The sequence below is a fragment of the Gigantopelta aegis genome, chromosome 9 (assembly GCF_016097555.1).
Source record: "Gigantopelta aegis isolate Gae_Host chromosome 9, Gae_host_genome, whole genome shotgun sequence".
In the NCBI taxonomy this organism is placed as follows: Eukaryota; Metazoa; Mollusca; class Gastropoda; order Neomphalida; family Peltospiridae; genus Gigantopelta; species Gigantopelta aegis.
The window spans coordinates 28,677,292-28,703,502 of record NC_054707.1 but is presented as its reverse complement, the minus strand read 5'-3'; the positions used below and the strand labels follow the sequence as shown (position 1 = coordinate 28,703,502).

The 26,211-nt window shown below is 34.5% G+C and overlaps 1 protein-coding gene across 3 annotated transcripts in view; it reads right to left on the bottom strand.

Moving 5' to 3' along the window:
- Positions 1–1,324: 1,324 nt before the first annotated feature.
- LOC121380890 (nitric oxide synthase-interacting protein-like) overlaps positions 1,325–26,211 on the bottom strand; it is a 48,154-nt gene continuing 23,267 nt past the window's right edge. For all 3 annotated transcript variants that reach the window (XM_041509907.1, XM_041509906.1, XM_041509905.1), the window contains exons 4-9: positions 13,461–13,572; positions 11,173–11,391; positions 8,802–8,918; positions 7,198–7,268; positions 4,818–4,926; positions 1,325–1,921 (exon numbers count right to left, since the gene is read on the bottom strand). In XM_041509907.1, coding sequence (XP_041365841.1) covers positions 1,850–1,921; positions 4,818–4,926; positions 7,198–7,268; positions 8,802–8,918; positions 11,173–11,391; positions 13,461–13,572 — 700 coding nt within the window. In that variant the 3' untranslated portion in view covers positions 1,325–1,849. The remainder of the gene's footprint in view (positions 1,922–4,817; positions 4,927–7,197; positions 7,269–8,801; positions 8,919–11,172; positions 11,392–13,460; positions 13,573–26,211) is intronic.

The following is a 26,211-nucleotide window of genomic DNA, read 5'->3' as shown; positions in this document are numbered from 1 at the left end:
TGATTACCTTCATTACCACTGTTTTTTAATGTATTTATTATGCTCAGAAAATTTAGATTTTTTTTTAAAGAGAAACGTTCTGCAGGGCAGAAGAACAGAAAACGTGATCAAATACCAGGACTCCTGTGGAATTCATGAAGGTAGACAGCGTAAGTGTATAAGATGAGGGTATCAAGGAGGACAATTGCTCCTCCCCCACCTAGTGCTGTTATCCAAAATGCTGTTACAAAAATGCAGGGCATAAAATTTGAATTTTTTAGACAACCAATAAGTTGTTCATGTGGGTTCAGTAGTTAGATGCAAATGAAAAGGTTAATAGGCAAATATATTCAAACAAGAATCTAAGACGAGTGATTTTCATAGCTTTACTCCTATCATAAATACGAAAATATACTTTTTGTGTTCTAGGACTAACTTCAAAGCTACCAGGCAAAAAAAAAAATTAGGTTTGTTTGTCCTAACCTGACTGACACACAAAAATCGACTTGTATCAAAATCTTTGTTAACCTCTTTTGGGAAAAAATTTCTGCTTTTAAAAAAACATATTAAACCAATTTCAAGTATAATATTGATCTGTACATGATATTTGTCAAACATTTTAAAACCTCGATATAATTTAACAAAAACTTATTAGCGTCAGTTTGGATTCATTGGAAATTAGATATTCTGTAAAATGCTATTCATTGTAACAAGACAACGATTTTCCCGTGACAATGGCATGAGATCTCACGTACCGCGGTGCATGTTTGTAATACATAGTAACTGCACAGGTACCTTCGCGAGAGCTAGATGAGGCATGCATTGACAGTCACAAAGTTAATAGCGGTCATTCTGTCCAACACTAGGTACAGTCACTAGAATGCCATCACGTTTTCTATTAATAGACTCAAAGGAAGCTATACAAGAGTCGAATCCTGTAGGGTTGCATTTTATAACGAATGTAGACGGTTTGAATATTACCATCAAGCACACATGACATACAACTAGGTCAACGATTTCCCACAGCACGCAATTTTTCAAAACATTGATGATATTAGCCAACACAAGTTTGTTTGGATTTTCTGATGACTGATTACAGCTTTTGCAAGAACGATCTGTTTATGTTGATATTCAATTGGTTTTGCATAATCAAACAGACGAGCGGCAAAATCATACATGCAAAATTTTATTTACTGCTATTTATTTTTCTTCCACCCGCTAAACGAAAAATTTGAAATAATTAAGTCATAGGAAATCCCAAATGTTTTTATGCGTGTAGTATTTTACATTTAAAACATGTTTAAGATAAGCTATTGTTTAAAAAATAAAGAAAAAGTAGGATATGTGTATTTTGTCCCTTTAATTTCCAAACAGCACATGATTTTGTGCACATAGTGAAATGATCAAAGGGAACATACAACTATGTTACTAAACTTTTTTGAGTCTTCTAAATACAGCGCAGAAATTGTATTGACTGCGATGCTGATTTCAAACAGATACATTGTATTTTTCTCACACCGGCAATGTTGGCTTATACTCTTCCAACAGTAGTGATAAATTTCTTAAAACATTTTCTGACGAACGATTACAGCTTTTGTATGAACAATACACTGTTTATGTTGATATTGATTTTGCATAACCGACAGACGAATGACAAAATCATTTGGGCAAAATTTTATGCCCTGACAGATCTGTTGGTTCAATGCTGGTTGTTCTAGACAGGACACTAGATGCCAGTTGTGAAGAAGGGGAGAACCAGGACAAGTCCCATCAAGTGTGAACAATCCTATGGCCCACCACACCTCAGGCAAGCAACATACTTTAAAGTCCACTCATCATACAGTATCTTTTTATATCAGGAATACACCATTCAGGCCTGAAGTGAAGATCCTGCTTTTGTAGCTTTCAACTTAAGACCAGTTCCTGAAAATCCTGTTGCACCCTAAAGAGAGAAAAACAACATATTTATGCTCAGGTAGCCATATACAGTGAAAGCCCTCTAAACCCGATACCCATGAGACCAAGCAGTGTTCGAAATAAACACTTGTCCGTTTGTCCCGACAAGTGGAAATCTATTCAGACAAGCAAAATGTGCCAGTGGATAAGTAGAAATGTTCACTGCAATTTTATTTTTAGCAATCATCATCCTGGTACTTTAATAAAACAAACCATTTATTTGGACAAGTGAAAATATTGGTGGGCAAGTAATTTCTAGATGTATTTGTCCGGTGGACTAGTGAAAAATTATTCTTATTTCTATCACTGCCAAGTAAAATTATGCATAAGCCAAGGGCTATGTCTTTTATAGAGATTGTTCTGTACTAGGACTAAAAAATATTTGGTTTGGAGAGAATTTCTGTTCAGCTTTGAAGTTTCTCTCTCTGTGTGTGTATATATGGAGGAACTAAGCCACAAATTTTTCTTTTAAGTTAATTACTACCCTTTGTTTTGGTTGAATTAGTTAATACCCCCTTTAGGCCAAACTGATTACCATATGAAAGGAAGGGTAAACTCAAATACAAGAACACATACCGCCAGTTTAAAAAATAAAAAACAATTTTAGAATTCATTTTTAATCAAGAATTTTGCTACTAACAGTCGGACGGGAAGTGACGTCAGCTCCAACTGCAGTAAGAAAACGTGATACGAAACCTATAACCCGACCTTTTTTGAAGGAAATAAAATAAACAAATAGAAAAACAAAATAGTAATAATAATACAAAATTAATAATAATTATTGAAAAAAAAGAATAAATGAAAAATAAAAATGATAATGAAGATAAATAAATAAATACATAAATAATCCAAAGCGTTGTTGTCGGCCGATAGGTTTATCAAAAGTTAACTTTCACTTATGTATTGAGTTGGTTTTGTCATAACATAGCACCGTATTTTTGAAAGATCGTAAGTACTAACTATCTATATGGCCAGTATATCCCACTCGCTTGTGAAATGGTAATTATTTGCATAAATATACTTTTCAATATTTCTATTATATTTTATTATACTTATAGCTGAACATTTAGGATTTCGTTTGGCATATTTACAAATATATATATATATATTTGTTTTTTTATCTAAGACAATGAGTAAGATACTCTATAAAGAATTCCCAAGTAAAATGTCGATTATATTAAGATTTAAAATCAAACCATGTTTTGAATTGTTGCCAAAACATTTGAAAATGAGAGCAATGACACAGCTTCTTCACTGCAAAAAGTACATAAATCATCACTTTGTATACCACATTTCAGAAGGTAAGTATTTTGATTTGAACCTATCTTTAAGCCAAACCAAATAGCTACACTTTTATCTGTATTAAGCTTAAGTCCAAAGTCCAGAACAGGGCAAAACATTAAAGCATTTTCAATAGTTCTGATAACGTTCTTTCTGATCCATCGAAAGTTTGTATCGTCTGCGTACTGAAATATGGTGTACATTTGATTATTTATGCCTATGCCTTTAATATGTTCATTTCGTTTTACCACAAGAGACAATAATTCAACACATCTAACGAACAAAGAAGGAGAAATAGGGTCACCCTGTCTATACCCCATTCACATTTGAAGAAATCAGAAAAATAACCAAAATTAATATTTGCACCTATGACCTGACCTGATAAAAAGAAGCCACTAAACAATGATGGATTATGACAGTGAGCACGAAATGGTTAGCGAAGTTTTTTGAAGAGGCTGAACACAGGCAGGATTGTTTTACGACCGTTTCAGTTTGAACCAATCAAACCAATGTACACCGCTGCCAAAATATAGGCCTATTTCGTAGCAATGAAGTCCGTAGCAATCATAGTCACATTAAACAACTATTAATGATAATAAATAAATAAATAAAAATAATAAAATAAATTAATAGTAATAATAACAACATAATGATAATAATAATAAACCACAGACTTATAAGAACAGTCTGATAAAAAATAAATAATGGTTGTAATTTCCTCCCAAAACTTTGCATGTCCCGCCATCCTTTCGGATGTAAAATAAATTATTTTGACGAAGTCAGTCTTGCCATTGGATCGAAATGGTCATAGCTTACATACTATATGAAATTAAAAGGGTTTGTCACTATTAATATTGATTAATTAAATATGACACACAATAACGAGAAATAAATAAATAACGAGAAATCATAAACACAAAAGAAGAAAATACAAGATGGCAGCGATTTCACTAAAAATCGTAAATGGAAGAGTAATAAACACGATTCAAACAAATAATAATGTAAAGACATATTTATTAATTTGCTTTAGCCGTGTTATCTGGTGTTGTCGCAGAAAACGGTGGAACATGTTTGTTTGTTGACACCGCGGTGATGCCAAACCGGACTAACGGTTGGCACCAACTTGTAAGGCTGAGTGACAGCGATCTGCAGTAACAAGGCTCATGTGCTTTGAACAGCATTCCTGATGTGACGCCTTTTTCACCATGTGACTACATGCGCCCATTATATACAATAGCCCATACATTTTATTTTTTTGTATTAATTAAATATACCAATGTACTTGTTGATATTAAGCAATAATGTACATTAAATATTTTGTTGAATATGTCTACCAGGCCAAATGTCTTGCTTGACCTTTCTTTTAAGATGATTTGAATGTGGAAAGTATGAGCTACTCATTTAAGAACGGACTGCAATTAGTTTTTGTTCAAGTATGATTTAAAAATATAAAATTGTTTTTTGTTTTAATTCTATTGAAAGATTCTAGCCATTTGATTGGCTATTGGTATGTCCAGAACTAGGTGTGTTGGGAGTACCACAGGTCAGAGGTCAAGTTATTTATGAAAAGAACATTTTAAAATGAATGAAACCTCCATTACCCTTTGTAGCTGTATGATGTCTTTCTCCAGTAACTTTTTTCCATTTGTTGGATCTATCATGTCCTTCCTGATTATTTTGTCTACACATTCCATTGTGACAACATTACCTCTGAAAAACAAATAGATATAAAACATTACAACTACACTCTATTTGTGTTTTCTTAACTATTAAGGGTAGTGGGGAAAGATAGCAATGAGTGGAAAGCAGTAAACCACTTTTTTTTTTTTTTTTTTATTGCACACAGCATGGAAAAATCTGTATTTAGATGTCAACAATAACTACATGGCTATAATTATATATCTTTAAACTTGCCTGGGTTTTTTTTGTATGTACAGTGAAACCCCACCTAATGACCCCACCCCAGTATTAAAGACTGGAATATTTCCTTATTATTTTACATGTAAAACTACCCTGGTATTAAGACCACCTCGCTATTGCAGATTACAACCAGTAAAGTGAGACCCACTGGTCGTTTTTCGTGCATTTCAACCCCATCCAAAGTGACCATATTATTATAGCAAATTTTCAGCATTTTTCATTTACACAAGTATTAAAAAGTCACACATCTAATGGTTTCTTTGTTCTTGCTGATTGTTAACAATTGTTTGTTTTGTTTAACGACACTACTGGAGCACATTGATTAATGCATCATCGGCTATCGGATGTCAAACATTTGGTAATTCTGACTCAAGAGTCAGAGGAAATCTGCCAGATTTTTTTTTAATGCAACATGGGATCTTTTATATGCACTTTCCCACAGACAGGAAAGCACATACCATGGCTTTTGTCCAGTTGTGGTGCACTGGTTGGAACGATAAAAAACCTTAATCAGTTGAATGGATCCACTGAGGTGGTTCGATCCTGTGACGCAAGCACCTCAAGTGAGCACTCAACTGACGTGAGCTAAATCCCACCCTCAATTGTGAACAAATGACAGGTAGCATAGTCAAAGAGTAATCATGTTAGTTTAATCTGTGGAGCATAAAAAAAGGATACCGGAACTTTTAGTTTCTGGAAAACATTGTAACCTAGTTAATATTAATGAGTGATGTAACGTGCTGATTGGTTGTTTTCATACTGCAGTCAGTCAAGTGACCCACAAGCCTGCACACATTCTGATTACAGTTACATGCTAATTAAACACATTTATAAAAAATCACACTGACTATACAAATTATGTAACTTATTAAAGGGACATTCCTGAGTTTGCTGCAATTTTAAAAATGTTATCGACTAACAGAGACTTCTTGACGAAAGTAATTAAATATCAAATATATTTTTCTGCATAAAATATTAGTGGCCGTATATTAAATGTGTTTCTGATCGTTCTAATATTTGTAAAAGGTTAAATTTCATTTTATTTCCTAAAAAAGATTTTTTCTTATGTACGAAATTATTTTAAGACAAAATCCAATTTTGGCTTCTTACAAATATTAAGACGACCAGAAACACATTAAATATACAGACACTGATATTCTAAACAAGAAAATATATTTAATATGTAAGTTTAATCGTAGAAATATTTTATTAGTCGGAAACATCTGACAATGCAGCAAACTCGGGAATGTCCCTTTAAGAAGAGCATCACTGCAATTACTTTTAATGCCCAGCCCAAAACGAAATTGCCTCGACACGTATATATATTATTTAGTTGAAGATACATATTCAGTCATCCCAACGAGACAGGGTGGAGCTAATTGTTAACTCAAATATCGCTCCATCAAGGTGACCATCTAATTCAGTAGGTAACAAAACAAGTGTTATTTGGAGAGACAATATTGACAAAGCGAGTTTGTGTATTTTGAGCGAGTTGTGTCAAATTGCTGAAAACCAAACATAAATGTTGTAGTCATACTGTCACTATTTCGATATAATTTTATACACAACATCGTTATTAGAAATGTCAAATTCAACAATAGACAGGTTTATCCTATAATTCGCCTAATATGCAGTATTTATAAATTCATATCGACATTAGCTCTTAATTATATTTTAGTTCTCACTGTAAATAATTCAAATAAATGATATTTGCAATATATTTCTTATGTTATAATTGTATATAAATTATAATCAACTTAAAATGATAGTAACCCACTAATAAGACCACCCCGCTAATAAGACCATATTTATTAAGTCTCATTGGTGGTCTTAATAGCAGGGTTTCACTGTATATACACACAGGTACACACACATTTTTTGCATACTATACATACACAAAACCAATTTTAAGTAATCCAGCACCCACTCTTGCAAAATATGTTTATTGTAAATGTAATAATTGTAAATTTTGAAAAAAAAGAAAAAAATTGAGGCAAAATTTAATACTTTAGAGAAATCAAACATTTAATAGAAATAAACATGCAATATAAAATAACTCACGATGTTCGCAATATAGCACAAGGTACAGAGTTACCCAACACATCATTTGTAATTGCACATACATATCTGGCCTAAAAATAGAAGCCAAACAAATCGATCATAATATACATTTGAATTATAACATACTGCTCTGTGGCAACCATTTATAAATGTCAATTTGAAATGAAACATGTTAAACTTACAACAGTATGAGACAATTTGCACACTTGTGGTGTGTACACACAAATCACAACCATTTACAAACTTTACAGTTGGTTTGTGGTCATTTTATTTGGTGCACAGGAGCCTGTTTTCACGAGTATCCAGAGTGTGACAAATCCGCTAGCCCGACGTCCGTGGATAGTGGTTTTTAAGTGATAAACCCCCTCCTTATCACTCGATCGTGTTTTAGTTTTTTTCTTCTTTTTCTCTCTGCTGAAATTTCGTTTAATAAATTTGATTGCGATGTTTGTCATCGAATATTATATCAACAACGCAATCAGTATATAATAATAATCCACTTGAACTAGGTCTGCAAACTGCAGTAACGTGCTATCTCTACATCACCACAGTTACAGCATGCATTGTTTACTTTTCCCTTTCAAGTTTCTGGCACAGGAAATAAATCTAATGACATGCATGTTTTGATTGGTTGGACACGTCACGTGGTAGTTAATCTCGCACATATGTTTTAGGCTAAGAACTTGGAAATCACCAATCGCGACGACAGGTTAATCTCAATCAAGTAAACCCCAGTCATGCTTTGAATTTCAGTGTTTGTTTTATTTACCTACTGTTTTCTAATTTAACACTTCGCTGACATGTGCTTATCGGCAATCAGGAAAATAATTTACTTTAATGGTAACCGCACATGCAATGACTCTGCTTGGCCTATTATGTGTAGTGGTCTGGATAATGTGTCACAGCTGCCGATACAAGATGATACCTTTTTTGTTCATCAATTAACAAAGGATTAGATGTCGCCATTACATTCTTTTGATATCGGTCTGACACGGGATAATGCCCTGTATTTGAGCAATTGGCATCACCGTAGGGCCCTAAATGTATCACCCACTACCGAATACACTGAACCATCTATTACCGTGTGTCACACTGTCGTACCCTCATTTCAATTTAATTATTTTGATAGTGGGTTTAGATATCAACCATGAGTTTGCTCAATTATTTTTCCCCGGGGGGAGGGCAAAAGCGAAAACGGAACAATGACAATGGATCACACTTGACAAAAAACTGAAAGTTACAACATGATTTAAGTGTTTGTTTTATTTTACTGTTATACTCGTAAATGTGTAATGTTACAAAAATTATAAAAAAAATCCAGTTATAATTGATCAGGAATTTGGGCTAGTGCTTTATCTTGGTGGGCTAGTGGTATATCATACTCTGGTATCTCTGACATCTTCTTGAGATAAATATCAAATAGGTTAAATTATCAATATCGCAAACCTTAAGATGACGACAATGCATTCCTTAATACAGTTTTTGAATCTTTTAATCAACATTATTATTATTATAACAGCAAATGCTCCACATATAGCTAAGCAAATATCTCTAATATGTTAAATTTGCTATGGAGGATAATATAGTTCAAAAATAGCACTTACTGTTTTGGAGATGAGAGCCGTTTTATTATCTCCATCTTTTATTGGTGTAAACTTGACATCTGTGAAATCTTTCAATTTCAGTGGCTTTCCACTCATGGGGCACCTCACTTTTTCATCCTAATCCAAAAATTAGAAAACATAAAAGTTACCTTTTTATCAATAAGCTGGTAACTAATGACACATTCCCACTTCTCTTCAGAGATGAAGCTACACTTTACCGCTTGTGTTGTCAATCTCCCCCTCCCCCACCCTGGGGCTATGATCCAGACACTTGGAGAACTCGCCGAGTTCATTGTGTCCTATACTGGAGACTGGGCATATGTCACCTTGGTGTACGGTGCCCAACCACAACCGGCGGTCGAGTGGAAGAAGAGGCAATGGAGGAAGAGAGTACACCAGGAGAAGCACGGGGGGAGAGGGGGGACCAAAACCACCTACCCAAGGTTCACATAATGTCCGATACATTTTAAGCCTGATTAAAAAAAAATCAAGACAACTTTAACTTTTGGCCGAACCATTCATAATGCAAAAAAATTACTTTAACTTTATGGCTTTAACTCTCCCACGAGAAACTGCAAAATCCTCTGCCTCTGTCTCATTTACCTCAAACAACAAGAAGTCGTCTTACGTGCTACTTAAGTGCGCAAGTCATAAGCGAGAATCCCACCTTCCCCTCCCACCCACCACTTTCTTGCCATGGACGCAAGAACATGCGCCCACGACAGACGTGTACTACAACAGCAAACCAAAAAAGGTCTGGAAAAAAGTTAATTTCTCCTAAGTTCAAGGGCCATAACATGTCAAAAATTGGTAAATCATCATTAGAGTCCAACTTGATCTGTAATAGTACATTGTAAAGCCATACACAAAATTTAAGCTCAATATCTTGAGGCATTGGAGTAAAAAGTCTGGAAAACATATTTCTGTACCTCCTAAGTTCAAGGGCTATAACTCTGTCAAAAATCTATACTTGATCTGTAATAGCATATTGTAGCGTTCCTGGTTTTTCTGGCAATCTATTTTTTCATATTTCCTTGGTTATTATTTTTATTTAGTTCTTTTTCTGATTATTCTTCTTACTAATTATATTAATCACCAATACTAACCTTACTTATATGGGAATGTCAGGAACGTTACTGTAGTAAATGGAATAAGTGTGGTATGAGACCATATTTATTTTTACATTTCTATGGAAAGTTACTCGTGTCTTTCCGAGTTTTTACTGGTTTCGTCGGAATGCTCCTATTGTCTGACCAATCATATTTTAGAATTATGATTGACTGACCAATTAAAAAGGGTTCTGGAAATCTTGTGGAGTATGATTTTCCTTCAAGCCTACACTTGTAGTTTTAGCTTTGGCAGGTGGGTTTGATGGTTTTCACGTCTGTATTTTTTGTTACTTGTGCTTGCTTCCAAATGATTAAAACTTAATTAAATTTTAATATAGGGGTAAAGGTTTAAATATAGGGAATTAAACATTTATATTTGGTTAACTGTTGACAGGGTTGGGGAAGGTTCTTTCACAAATAGTGTCGCCTGCTTATTTCGGATGGGATGTGAAGTGTCTGCTTAGGTTATCGTGGTATTGGACAGACTTACCGAATTAGCAAACCGGAATTAATGAAAGGGTGCCGTTAGTCTATAATAGGGAGTAGGATCGTGGGTTTGTCACAAATTGTGTGAGGGAACATTTACCGAATTAGCAAACCGGAGCTAATGAAAAGGGTGTCGTTAGTCTATAATAGGAAGTTTTTTAGCCTCTGATTAGAAGTGAAGACCTAGCAGATAGGCCTAATCCAGCCTAATTAATATTGGTGTATGCTTTTGGTTGACGGATGTCTTAATTGAAAAGGACTAGGGATTAAGGTAGACAGAGGTAATATTGGAATTTAATTATTAAATTTTCTATTAATTATTATAAATGTTGAATTTCCTATATTAACTACCAGGAATAAATATATAACCTGTCATGTTGTTATTTAGTTTGTTCACATTTAGCATACAGTTGTGGTATACCCCTGTACCAAGGTTACCTATTTCAATTAGTCAGAATTTTCAGTTTGCAAGACTACAAGCGAAAGGGGTAGCTGGACCCAGGTAAAATTTGAAAATCCCTTCTGTCAAGTGAGTGGGATCTGTTTCATTTGGATGAAATTCGTTACAATATGATAAAGCTATACACAAAATTTCATTTCAATATCACAAGGCATTATGAAAAAAACCCACCCAGAAAACTGTAAGTGGGACAGATGGACGGACGGACGGACAGACAGACAGATGAAATCTATATAGTTCCCTCCTGTTGAACCGGTAGGAGACTGAACAAAATACTGATTAGCTAATAAAGTCAGTCTATTATAAACATAATTACAGGTTTGCTGATCCGAGATGGTCCAGCATCTGGAGTCAATGATGGAATCCAAAAACTTGGCAGTGCTTTAGCTTTTCCATGTTTCATATTGCTAATGCTGTTTTCTTCCTCCGTTTTCTCTCCTATACATTTTCTATTTTCAATCGGTTTGCTTTCTTGTTTAATAAATGCATTCAGTTTGCTTTCATCTTCTGCTTTTTTAAGTTGTAGAGATTCATCCTGAAAATAAATAAATCAAGATGAAAAAAAATATGGATGAATTACCGTAAGAGTAATATTCAATAATCTAAGGTAAAGATATGTATATGTAAAACTGAAACTGCGGAAAAGGGTTTTGGGAGCCTACACTGGCACATACTGTAACAGTGGTGGTCCTCCTATAGATGGAAATGGAACCCTGTATTGTGGTCAAGACCAGTTTTCCTACAGGTATGGCTGTATACCCTCATAACTTCTTTCCATGTCTATCTTGTGCAAAAAGACTGAATATGCTAATTGCAGATTCATAATCATCATAAATGTTACAGCTTCTATTACACTAAAAGGTTTTAAACTTTATACTGTCTATGTTTATTACATATTGTTGTCAATCGTCTAGGGGAATAAATACTTCTTTTGAAGGTGATGTCCCGTCAAGAATATGACTTTCCCATTCATAATAATATAACTGTGTAAGTATTTTATTTTATTTTATAATACAGTCAAACTTCGATCACTCCACCTTTGATCTATCGAAAACTTTGATCTCTCAATCTGAAGCGACAGTCCCGGCCAGATTGTTATACAAATTAGTAATAAAGACCTTCGAAAACTCAATAAACTTGATCTCTCAACCTAATTCTTTGGTCCCACCATAAAGATTTAATGAAGTATGTACCTCTAAAACTCGACGCGTGTGGATTGAGTGCATGTCCGAGTTGTGGGAGGCTGCCCAATAGATATTTTGTTATTTTCATGCATGTCAGAGTTGTGAATTACTGCATTCAGTACAACCTTGTTTATTTCCCCGTTTTAAATGTTAAAAACAGTTTGATGGATAGATATACCACAACTTCTTTTGTTTTATTCAGTTACAAACTGACAACTGTGTTAAAGAACAACTCTTATCAAGACAATAAACATATTAAACTTTATTAACTGTCACAGATTTGACATATATACAGGCAAACTTTGTCTTTCGTGTTAAATTTTTAAAGGTTCAAACAGTCATTAACACAAAGTAAAATAAAAGTGCATTATGATACCGGTATAAACGGTATACTGTCATTTTTTATTTTACCTACACGTGAAAACAAACCTAAATCCCAGCATATTTTATATCTAAAGTATAGTTATTTTTATTTTAAGCAATTTCCTATGTTTCCCTTTGCAATTTGTTTCAGTTGTATAACAAATCACTATAGAATGCTTAAATGTAGCTTTTCAGTTCCTTATGGATATGGACCTACAATGAAGAAATTAATCCATTATACTATTTGAACTCTACATTTATGTTTTTCCTATATTGTTCCCCAAAATATTCTACAAACCTAAAATTCACGTCTTATGTAAAAGATATCTGTTTTGGGAAATGTAAGAACATTTAAAAGACGATCATGATGATTAAATATATACATATACATGTATAATACATGAGAGGCCGTTAGATACCATTTATCTCACAACAAGTTGTTTTAAAATATATCTAACAAGCGAAAGTGAGTTTAATACATTTTTAAACAATGAGTTGTGAGATAAACGGTATCTAACGGACACGAATGTATTATTCAATTTCTTACATATCTAAGAAAAACAGGTTTTAAGCACATTTTAACATCTTTTTCGATTGAGTTATTTACAACCGTTGCACTTGTAGCTGACTTACACATCACAGACACATGAATGTCAGGTTAACTATACGTCATCGTGTAGTTTTTCATTGGTTGTATGGCACTGGTGACCTAGGAGCAGCCAGTTGTATGTCTTGAAATTGTTAATACATATACATGTGATAACAACCATGTGTAACCAATAATAAAGCATGGTGTTTGTTCTCACCAATGGGTGAGTAAGAAATATTTTTAAAACATATGCATAGTTTCTAATTTGTCCGATCCTCTCCAAGTTCCTATACATTCTTACAGATGATCCTCTCCAAGTTCCTATACATTCTAACAGATGATCCTCTCCAAGTTCCTATACATTCTAACAGATTGTATAATCGAAAGTTGATCGATTAGTGCTAACTGATTACAACCGATGATCGATGATGAAATTTCAACCGATTTCCAACAATAATATATACATACATGCAACTTGTTCTTCTGTTTTTCAAATTCTTTTAATTTTCTTGCAATACTTTTCTTTTGATGTAGAATATATTCTAGAATAGCTTCTTTGTCAAACAGGTATCCATCTGGACTGGAAAAAAAACCACATAACAAAATATTAATATTTTTTAATTTCTCTGGTCCCAAAGCCTTCTTAATTTTTCATGTCTAAAGATAAGACTACTGCTGTGCCATTCATTCCCTCTTGTTATTAATGTCCTTCAGTAAATCATGTTAGTTCAGGCCATAGGATTTCAAATTTCATGGGAAACACTTTTTCGGTCACGGAAACCCATTGGAAACTGTTTCTAAAATATAATTATATATTATATATATTACTTTTGTTGAATAGTCGTACTCTATATAATAATGAAGGGAAGCAAAATTCCGGTTCCATGGTTTTACACACATGCTACCAACACAGTACCGGAAACAATGGTTTCTGTGACCTGTAGTTGCCTGTTTAGGCACAATGATGACCATCTTGCATGTAGCCATGGATTTGTGGGCGGGACGTAGCCCAGTGGTAAAGCGTTCGCTTGATGTGCGGTCGGTCTAGGATCAATCCCCATCGGTGGACCCATTGGGCTATTTCTCGTTCCAGCCAGTGCTCCATAACTGGTGTAACAAAGGCCGTGGTATGTACTATCCTGTCTGTGGGATGGTGCATATAAAAGATCCCTTGCTGCTAATCAAAAAGAGTAGCCTATGAAGTGGCGACAGTGGGTTTCCTCTCTCAATATATGTGTGGCCCTTAACCATATGTCTGACGCCATATAAATGTAAATAAAATGTGTTGAGTGCGTTGTTAAATAAAACATTTCCTTCCTTCCATGGATCTGTGCACATTTTCTCCCCACTCAGGAATAATCCATGATAAATTTTAAAGAGGGGTGTTCTGAATTGATTTGGCAAAAGGTTGCACACCAACATCAATTTATGCATGCATTTCAATTCAATTTCTGTCAGAATTTAGTTTCCCACACATGCGCAGTTACAGCATCTCGCCACTTCCGGTGTGTGTTATAATCCGATACTTGGTGAAAAATGTCCGGCAACAGGTTTAAAATTTTAGCGAAAAATCAACAAAAAGTGTTTTCTGTTTAATAGTTTTTCCAGTGGATCTTAATTTTTAAATTTAAGGATGTTTTCGTAAAATTTAAGCACTTAGTCACAAAATTCAAGGACCTTTTAAGCATAAATTTAATATTTACGAAATTCAAGGACTTTTAAAGGACTACCCTAAAATTCAAGGACTTTTCAAGGTCTGTGCGAACCATGAGACTAATTGTCCAATAATCTAGCAACATGCCAGTGACGTGTGACAATCAGGGACTTTGGCCAACCTGTCAAAAGCCAACACGATTCATCGCGCGTTAATGGGTTTTAGTACGCTAATCCTGAGGTCAACCAGTTTTTTTTATTTTTTTTTATTTTTATTACCCCAGAAACCATTTGGTAATGTCAGGGTTGGGGGCCCTGAAGTCATTACTTACAGTATGAGTCTATAATATAACTACATATAGGCCTATTCTCAATTTGTCTTCATTGTTTATTTTGTTTTCCCAATTTCATCTGCTATGGGAACCTGGTGAAAAATCCTGGACAAATCCCTGCATGTACATATATAAATATGCATGTATACAGGTTATTCTCAACAAGGGATGCAAAATGATGTGACGTGAATAACCTCTATTAAAAATAACCAATATACAATACCTTTACATTACAGGTTTCATATGGGCAGATAAAAAAATAAGAGAGAATGTTCAAGTCAAGAAAGAGAGAAAAAAAAAAGAGTAAAGAAGACAGATTTCCAAACTATAACCATTAACCATTTGTTTCGAAGAAAATTTGCCAAGATCTCCAAATTTCTTCAAATTCACTGAACTGACATTTTTTTTATACAATATATATTTTTCAATTTGCAGTTTATCTTTTATTATATTTTGAAGTGCCTCAACATTTAGTCCGGACTTCTGAATTTTCATTCTATAAATGTAATATTTTACATTAATAATTAGCCAATTAATAAATCTGTATTTTTGATTTGTAAGTCCAAACAAAACTATATTTTTGTCCAATGAGATGTGTTCATCTTTAGCTTGTAACCAATATTCAACAGCTTTCCAGACTTCAGCAATTTTTGTACAATTATAAAACAAATGTTCCAATGTTGGAGATAACAAAAATGACAAATATCAGAATCTATATATTTTATTTTATGCAAAAAAGTATTTGTTGCTGTAGTTCTGTGTAAGATTTTATACTGGAACCACATTAAAGATGGGTCTTTTAAAACTGAAAACGGTAAACTGTAATAGTATCCCCATATTTGTGGAGAAAAGGTACAACCCAATTTACAATATTTTATTTGTGATGTAGGTATTACTTTATTCCTGTTCAATAATTGGTATTGTTTTACATCCCTATGCATCTTTTAGAAAAATTCTTAGATTGAAAGGGAAAATTGGATTGTTCAAAGGTACAAATATTTGGTTATCAGTTTTAATATTGCCAATAAATGTTCTGATTGCTCTTATTAAAGTGGCATATTCTAAAAAATTTGATTTTATATTGTATCTTGCTTTACAAACTTCATAATCCATAAACTGTCCTTTCTCATTAATAAATCTTGTATAAAAATTATGCCTTTTTCAATATAGTGTTTATACAATATAGGTTTATCATCTTTAATGATAAGACTATTATACCAAATATTTGTACTCATTAATTCATCATCAGTCTGTTTTTGTTGTATCTTTAACCAACTTTGTAATACATTTTTCCAAAACAGATTTTTAATTAGTTTTTGTTTTTTCTGAAGGAAATAATCACCGTAATTTAAAAAAAATTCTGTCTTTAGTCCTGTTATTGCCTGGAATAGAGTTTTCCATTTTGAATTTGAGGTAAAAAGTCTTCTTATCCAAGAGGCTTTTAACACAATCATAAAATTTGAAAAATGTAACATTGAAGTGAAGTGAAAGACTTTACGTGCACATTCAGAGCAAGCTGTTGTAGCGCACGCCTATACTGGGCACAGGAACCGGCCTTGGCCGGATCCCTCTGTCCAGGACAGGAAAGAGGTGGGGGAGGGTTAGAGAGGGACGCCTGCACTGGCAAGTGCAAGGGAGCACCAGCAGTCCAAATGTTGGTGACAGGCGGGGTGTAATTGGTGCTATGGAATTTTGAAAGTCTCGTAGGATTATATCAAAAGAGAAAGAGGTGCGCGTTTACATGAAGGAAATTTGGCGCAATTTTGATGGTTATTCTAATTGAAATAGTGAGAAGAGCCAATAGGTTTTGCTTTTAGTATTCCGAGAGTAGCTCTTTATTATGACCTTCTTGGTGCTGTAGGGTGTCTCCCTAGGTTGCCCGTAGGGCCCTTAAAAAGGGCCTAATCTCTTCTGATCGTGGCATGACAACCCAGGGGAGACTCGAGCAATTGTGTAGGTCGGACGAGGTAGAGGCGGTGATGGAGAGCTTGATGGTGGATGCTGTTGCCATGGCGGTGAAGTGAGTTCGTCCGTTTTGCCCCAGGTCCTGCCAGCGCCAAGGAAAGTTTTATTTTGGGTTTGGGTGAAGGGGCTGGTATTCTTTTGTCCAGTCCCTTCTGGGTGCAGTGCATTGGTGTACTCGAAGCCAGTTTCTTTTGTCCAACTCCAATAAGGTATTGGAGTACGTGCTGGGCCATTATTTTGGTTTTATGTATGGACGGGTGCATTGTTATCATTAGTCAATGCACCCTATGGTATGTTGAGAGTGCATGCCGTGTTTGTGTTAACCTATATTTTATGTTATGGTTGTTCCTACTGTATTGAGTCCTTATTCTATGTTTCCAACGGCTGATCAAAGCCACCCATATCCCCCCCCTCCTTGAATTGCATAGTGAATGCAAGGGGGTGGGGGGTTATTAGTTACTCTAGCTATCTAATTTGAAGGGGATTTCCCTTATAGTATGAGTGTAGTTTTAAAAAGCCTAGTGCTTTGCATATAATAATTTTTAGGTAGTAGGTACGATTCATCCATAACAGACACACGAGTATCGGTAGGTATGCCTCCCAGTCCCCCCTGGGGAATTATAGGTATCTAGTTACTTAGATAAACTGGTTAGCTAATCTTACTTGTATCTTCAGGGCTAGAAATGAAAACAAAAATCTACATGCACCAATATTTGTGTTTTGTATTAAGCAAGTTATCAACTTTTTTAACTCGATAATATCTGTTGGTATAATATAAATTAGCCTACGGAATTCGACAAGAAGTTGCGATTGAAATAATCACTGGCTGACTTCGAGTCAACTACGCGAGTAACGCACCTGCACGTTCACAATCATCTGATCAAGTGTCCATATCTGAGGTAGAAAATGTTCAAGGCAGTTACGGTACTTTGTATTGATCACAGATCTGGCGGAGTTCAATTTGTCAGTGACGACAACAACTGTGTTATGCGCGTGGATACCCCAAAGTCGGTCTCGACCACGTTCCCTAATACCGTTCACGGATATAACCAAAATACTGCCGGCAATTTTCACAAATATATTTCACTGAAATGACCGAAAGGGCGCCATTGTTATAAGTAGGATTATGGGATACAAAATGGATGCGCCCATAAGATAAAAGTTATCGTTTTCATGTGGCAACCAGATTACGAAATGCATATGCAAAATTCAACAACTTGAGTCTGAATCTGCTAGACAACAGGATACTAGTATACACAATACACAGTACTTGAAAAATATTAGCATGCACCGCGTGCACCCAGTTTTAAAAGTTACATGCACACGCAAAAATTAGCATGCACCGGTGCATGTACTAACACTGTATTTTGAGCCCTGATCTTGTTTTCCTTTAATGGCTATCGTCTGTTCTGTTGTAGTAACTATCACTCACCTTAGTCTGCGGTGGAAGGAATTGTATCTACTACCATACATACATACATATAAGTGCATAATAACATTTGAATATATTTTAATGAACAGTACTCAGTTTATGTACAGTTCCTGGTCGTTGATTGGTTAATCCGCTCATTTGATATTTCTGTAAAAGAGGTGGTATAATTGGCGAGTTCTATTCTGGTTAAGTGCTTTGGTGACCATGATTGGTTTTTTGGTTGAGGATATCAATTGCTATTTGGAACTTATTTACAGCATGCACATAAGAAAGAAAAAAACACACCAAAAAAACTCACACCAATATATAGCACAACAATCTGCCAACAGTTGAGTACGTGGGAGCCTAGGTTAACCTATTATAATTTTAGTACTATCGGTTACCTATCCTGCCACCAGAACCACCCTCCGAATCGGAGTGCTAATCAGGTCGAGTGCAACAGGGTGGCAACTTCTCTTCTGAGGGTGGGTGGTGGCAGTATGTTTATTTTGGTTAGTTGAGCGGCTAGTTTTTCCTTATTTATTTTCCCTATTTTAATTTATATATCCCGTTGTCTGGTGCTCAACCACTGGTTTGGATGCTAATCGTGGTCGAGTGCAACATGGTGGCAATTCCGTTCCCAGTGGCTGAAGGGGTGACAGTTGGTTTATAACTTTGGTTTGGTAGACTGTACGATCTGGTAGAGCGCGTGAAAGATTTTGTTTTTAATTTTTTTATCTGGTTGTAGTAGTTTATTAGGTATTATGGTGGCAGGGTTGCTAATGTTAAGTATTTTTAGTAGGTGCATTCTATGATTATTATGCAGTGGGCAGTCCAAGAGATAGTGTTTCATATCTTCTGGCGTGCTGCACTGACAATTAGGTGAACTTTTATTTACAATAGACAGACAGTTGTTAAGTGCCATTGAGTTTCCTATCCATAGTTTAATTATTGTTTTATCAATTTGAGTTTTTATGTTTAGGTCTAATAGAGTTAATAATGGGTTTAATATTATAGTGCCAGAAGTTTTTTGTTTGGTCCCAGCTTTCCTGCCATAAATTATTGTAATTTTAATGCCTCCATTTTTATAGTCTTGTACTAATAGACCGTACACTATAACCCCCCCCCCCCCCGGGATTTTTCAAGATGAGTATATCTTTGAAGCCTATCCATAGACATATTCAAATCAGCTTGTCTGCAGGCAATCTGTTGGTGGGTGTGCCTGTAGGGCGTGTTTGAGTGTAGGCACCCTATTTATTTTCAACAGGGCACATTTCTGATCAAGATGAATGTTCCACATAATTTTCAATAATTCTGGACTATATCACTGCTTTTACTTTAAAGCTGGGTTACTGGTGAATGTATTCCACCCAAAAATAATACATTTTTGGCATCTGACTAAGCATAGTGAGTCAATGAATTTGAAATGTCCTGAGTACTACAAACATAGTATATGAAAAAACTGCATGGCAATGTTCAAGTTAACATCCAGACATATTTTGAACAGGTTTAAGACCAAATTATGAATGCTATTCATGCTAAATTACATGTTCATAACAACAAACCACAAAGCAATGCAATATACGTGGTATGGATATAGTACCGGGGGTATACTCACCAGCAAAAGTTACACAGTTCCCGATATACGTAATTCTCTATGTACATACCGTACCTAAAACATTCTGATCCTTTTATTATTGTATTGTATTTAATATCTGAAGGCAGTATTACTTAAATATGGTGCAGTACATGCTGTCTAAACCATTTACATGGATATTTTGAATATTTTTATATTACACACAAGTCTTAAAACATAAAAAGTGAATTTACATACCATTCTAGGCAAGTCTGCATTACATATACACTTTATCTGTCTCACAACAGTTTATCTTACAATAGCTAGGTTTTTTGTTGCTTTTTGTAATATTTTAGAATTGCAGTTCTATTTATATTATGCTTAACTTATGTTTTGGTGTATATAATTGATATCTACATAGAATACTGTCATCAGGCAAATATCTAGCACTATAAAAATCTAACTTTCATTCCCAATTCTCAATCATTTTATGTGACCCAAATAGGATATATGCAGTGTTCTCGCTGGGTGAAAATTAAAGGAGGGCGGCCGGTTGGCACCACACCCTTCAAAAAAAAAAAAAAAATACCCACCAAAAAACGAAAAGCAAAAAAAAAAAAAAAAAAAGGGGGGGGGGGGGGGGGGGGGGGGGGGGGGGGGGGGTTTGGTTATCATATTGCTGTGTGTTGGTAGACTTTGAGAAAAGACATACTCCTTATTTTGTCTACAAAAAAAGTGCAAAGGGGTTTATAAAAAAAACTTGTCTTTTAATTGAACCGAAAATGATTCACGGGCAGTTCCGGTTTTGCTGGACCGATCAAAGTTTTAATATTATTATTTTAATAAAGATTTCAAGATATACGAAAAACAATAAAGATGTTTGTAAAGTGATCTCCTAATGTCAGATACATTTTTGTTATTTCAATCTTCATCGAATGAATCTGTGATAAAATATTATCGCCAGCTGATAAAAAGTAGTTTCTTTTTTGTAAAGGCGGTGTATATATTATTTGGCACTCAAGATAAATGATTTTAATGATAAACACTACCACTTCCGTTGTTTTTATAAGCGTTCATATCCCCTCAAAATTAAAAGTTTACAATATTTTATAAAGAACTGCTGAATAAACAGAATAACAGAAAGTAAAAATCATCAGTTTCAACCAATTATATCTGCAACTGAGGACAAAATATCAAACGATAGATAGTGGAAACAAAAGACTGAATGACCGTTCTGATCACGTGACAAATTTGGCGCCAAATAAGAGGGGTTTTTTTCAATCGGAGATTGCCGAATCCGTAAAAAATAAAATGTTTTCATTGCTTACATAAAATATAACTTTTATTGTGTCTATCAAACATAGAAATGGATACAGATATTGGACAAAATAGAGGCTGTTAAAAATACTGTTAAATTACGTTACGGTAACTGTCGTAAATGTTTCGTCAATTGCTTTTTCGTACACAACGCGGCACGCGGCTTGTTTCCTTTGATGTCCAGTGTGCAGACTGATCGTTTTTTGTGTGGAAAAAAGTGTGCATTTGGAAATAGCAGAGATAGGTGCTGGAAAATAAAGAGAGGCGCTCAAAAATAAAGGAAGGCGCTCAAAAATAAAGGTGGGCGGGGAACGTGAAAGGAGGGCGGCAAAATGCAATAGCGGGGCGGGGCGCCCCGCTTAAATGGAGCAGCGAGAACACTGATATGTGAAGTTTACAATTTTCTATTTCTACATCCTTCCTTTTATTCTATTAAGTAAATGTTAATAACAATTACAAAACAATATAATATGAGGTATGAATAATTATATACTTCTCAAAATAAGTTACTAGTAAGCAATGCCAGAAATGTATTAATTTCTATGTATACACATACTTAGGATTGCCTGAAGCTTTTATTAAAAAAAAACAAATTGACCTGGCTTCATTATTCAAATATGGTTAAGTATATGGAGTTTATATACTATGTTCACAAATTTATGAAGATGTCCCTCTGTTGTTAGTACCAACCAATTATAAGTACCTTTCCTCGGCATGTGTGTTAAAACATTTACAATTCATCTATCTCACAGAAGCTTGTACTATTTTTAAAAACATATTTGTATTTAAATTGTGTTTAATTTATGCTTAGGTTTATATAATTGCCATCAGATATAGTCATCAGGCATACCTAGTACTTGACTTTCTTTCCTATTTCAGTCTTATCATCTGACTCAAATATAATGTCTATTATGTTCACAATATCTGTAATTTCTTATTTTGTCCTCTGGGCCTTTGCTCTTGTTCCTCCCTCAGTATGTCAACAGCTCTTGTTATCAGATCACAAACCATCCAATTCAGCTTCAGTATTTCTTTGGACATTTGTCAGCCATTTCTATGTGGTTGAGGAATACCCTGGACTTTGTGATATGATTAATACCATATGAGACCATGGCAATTTGCTCTCTTCCAATTTGCTCTATTGGTACAGCATATTTTCAGGGAATATCTACTGGATGGAAGGTTTGCAACTAATCCACAGTAGCATAATAACAGCATTCATGGTTTGGCACTAAATTTCTCATGTGAAAGGGGTTCTTCCAAGCCACACTTGATCTAAGGAATCCCTACAAAGGTCTTAAGAGACTGGAAGACCATTTAAATGAAAAAAAGAAAACTCTGCCCTCAGCTTCTTGGGAAGAGGGTTTTATTTGTGAGACAAAGTACATGTTTCAAACGCAAACCATGTCTGAGGGTGTTGTAAAGTGCACAAGAAGATGCAGAAACAAAGATTATACTTCAATGTCTGTACATTGCTGCCAGTTCACCATCCCAGATACGGACATTTGTACACACTCAATTTGGCAACAAGGGGCATCTTATAGATGTGCACAGCATCATTAAGGATGCAGGGAAGACACCAACTAGCAATTCCAGCTGTGCTTGCCATTACTGGCTATGATACCAACAGTGCTTTTATGCAGAATGGAAATCTGGAGGTTTCGAATATTCTCAAGCAATGCCAAGACTTCCTTGAAATGTTGTTAGCTCATGGAAGTTCAGCAAAAATTGATGTTCATATATTTAAGAAGTAGATCATTTCATATACCTTCTCTATGGGAGTGCAGGTGTGAATAACATACAAAAAGATCATGACTTGAGAAATATCTGGAAATGTTTGTTGCCAAACCAAGGATGATAATATTGAACTACAGTAGAGTATAAATCAGCCTTCTCCACTCTACTCTACATGTATGTATTCACTGAGAATGCACATAAAGAGAACAAATTGCCAAGTTGTCATTTGGTATCAGTCATGTCATATGGCTGAGATTTTTTTTTAGAAGGCACACTAGAGATGAAATAGTGCTATGATACCATGAGAGCTGATGGGCATACTGATGGAGGAACCAGAGTAGAGTCTGGAAAAGGAGAATACCAGAAATTGTGAACATGACAGACATATTTTAATTGCATGAGAACATTTGATGTAGAAACTAATTACAGTCAAACTTCGTTAACTCGAAGTTGAAGGGGACGACGAAATAGTTCAAGTTTCAGGGAGTTTCAGGGAGTGTTCGAAATTCGTACAGCAGACCTCAAAGTGAAACTGCATTGCAGTATTATCATTTCGTTGATATCGGATGTTAGCACATTTCTTCTGTGTATATGATAAAACTAAGTAAATATTAACAGAAACGAGATAAATCCGATCAATTTGACGTACATCTCTATGTACTTTTATTGTATTAATTGACAATAAAGTAAAAAACAAAGAAAAGAAAACTGAAAGCACGTACTTACATATAACCGGAAGTAAGCGATAAATTAAAGTTGATATATTTTTCAAATGTCAAAACAAGGCGGAACGTAACGTTGTAATAAATTAAAATACTGAATGTCGATTAGCACTAAGTACGTTTGTTTACCAAATAAAAAATATACAATATAAATAGCAAAATTATTGTAAATCACAAAAATCATTTAAAAAACCCTCACTAACATAGCGAGACATAACATAACAAATCAAAACGCTGTATGCCAAATAGCACTAGGTTGTGTACTTTTTTGCACTCGTTTAAGAGAAAAAACAAACAGCGTTAATTGTTATTACAACAGTTCTTTGAAGATTACAAGACTATCCGTACTTTGTGTAATGAGGCCCGCTGCCGTGTACAAACACCGACAACCCAATGCAGGCATGTAGGATCATTTCGTTCCGCATAGTCGGCGATCTATTATTCTGTAATTACCGCGTGTATCATCAATAGCCGAGACCAGTCAGACACTCACACTTGGCTTGGGTGACAATTCATTTTTCTTTAAAGTATTACCGGTACAGTTAAAAGGCCCAGTCACTCCACAAACTTCGAGTTTTGGAAGTGCAATATCCCTTATTTTTTTATGGTGGGACCACAAAATTACTTTGAGAGATAGAGTTTTTCGAATGTTCGAAGTTTGAGTGTTCGAAGTCTGTTATTACTAGTTTGTATAGCAGTTCGGCCGGGACCGCCGTTTCACTTCGAGAGATCGACGTTTACGAAAGATCGAAGTTTGAGTTATCGAAGGTCGACTGTATATACACTTGAGCATAAGTTAAGCACAATGTAAATATAAAGGCAAATCTAAAAATATTACAAACACAGACTAGTATAAGATGAACTTCTGTGAGATAGATGACTTGTACATGTAATGCAAAAGAAATTAGGGTTAAGTACACAAAACTGATGCTTTAAATGTTTAACAATGGTGTTTAGTAAAGAGGGACATATTCATAATATTGATCCACATACATGTATACTCAACAAAATTAATTAAGGGCTAGTAAACTTTCTTATATTATAATATAATTCTTTGTTACTGTCATATTATTTTAGCATGTTTTGGTCACATATATGGCTTCTATACATTGTTTCAGTAAACTTTTACTGGTTATACACGCAAAAAACACTGGGTATTTCACATACTTATGAAAAATATTGAAATGAGCATTAGGCAAGTATTTGTTACACATTTGTTCAGAATGTTTTTTGTCATTGTGTTCCCTCAAAATTGTTATTTAAGTCATTAAATTTAAGAACATGCCACAATGCTGACAACTTTCAACGGAAGAAGTTGTATTTTCCCCCATATTTAAAGGAAAATGCTAAAATATTTATTGGATCTTAATTAATTTTGTTGAGTATAGTATAGGCAGATATACTGAACCATATTTGAATAATGCTGCCTCAATATATTAAATACAGTGCAATTTTTAATAGTAAAAGGTTCAAGCAGCCCAAAATATGTGTGAATATAGAAAATAATGCATTTCAGGCATTGCTTAACTTTTGCCGATGAGTATATCATTATTCATACCACATATTGCATTGTTATTTTGTTTGTTACTATTAACATCTAGTATAGGATGAATATCATTCATTTTGGCCTTATATCTGTTAAAAAAATGTATATGGATGATAAATTTATCACTACCGGGTATATTTAATTTTTCAATATAGTGTTTTTGGAACACAAAATGTGCAACAGTACTCCCATTCAAATGGCGATATTTTTTTAATCTACCAACATTTTTGCTGCAGACAAGCAGATATTAAATTCATATATAATGAGGTATCTAAAAATACTTGTCTCCAAAAATCCCTGGGGGGGGGGGGGGTTCGGTATCTGGCCCATGGACTGTAATACATTGTATTTATTTGTTTTGTTATTACTTCAGGTGGATTTGGTAAGGAAATAAGTAAATGAATTATTTGTGGTACTATTAAAGTTTTAACAACAACAATTCGACTCAAAACAGTCAACTTCCTTGATGACCATTTGAAGTACTTTTTGTTCGAAATTATTTATACTAATTTGTTCAATATTAACAGAAAATTGTACACCTAATAGATTAAAATTTTCCTCACCCCAAGTTAGTTTCCATTTTGAATGATGAAATATCTCTTTGGAAAACTTTCTACTACCAATCCAAATAATTTTAGTTTTTGAATAGTTAATTTTAAGGCCAGAAACATTAGCATACTGGTCTAATATTCTTAGAGTTGTGTCCAAAGATTTGGGAGATCCATCTAACATGAAGGTTGTATCATCTGCATACTATGTATTCTTCACCTTCTATGTTAATACCTTTAATTTCTTTAGAATTCCTTATTAATATTGCTAGTATCTCAGCACACATTATAAAAATATAGAGGGAGAGAGGATCGCCTTGTCTACAGCCTCGTTTTAATTTAAAGCTTTCAGACAAGAAACCATTTTGCATTACTCTAGATTCTGAATTTTTATAAAAAATTTGTATCCATT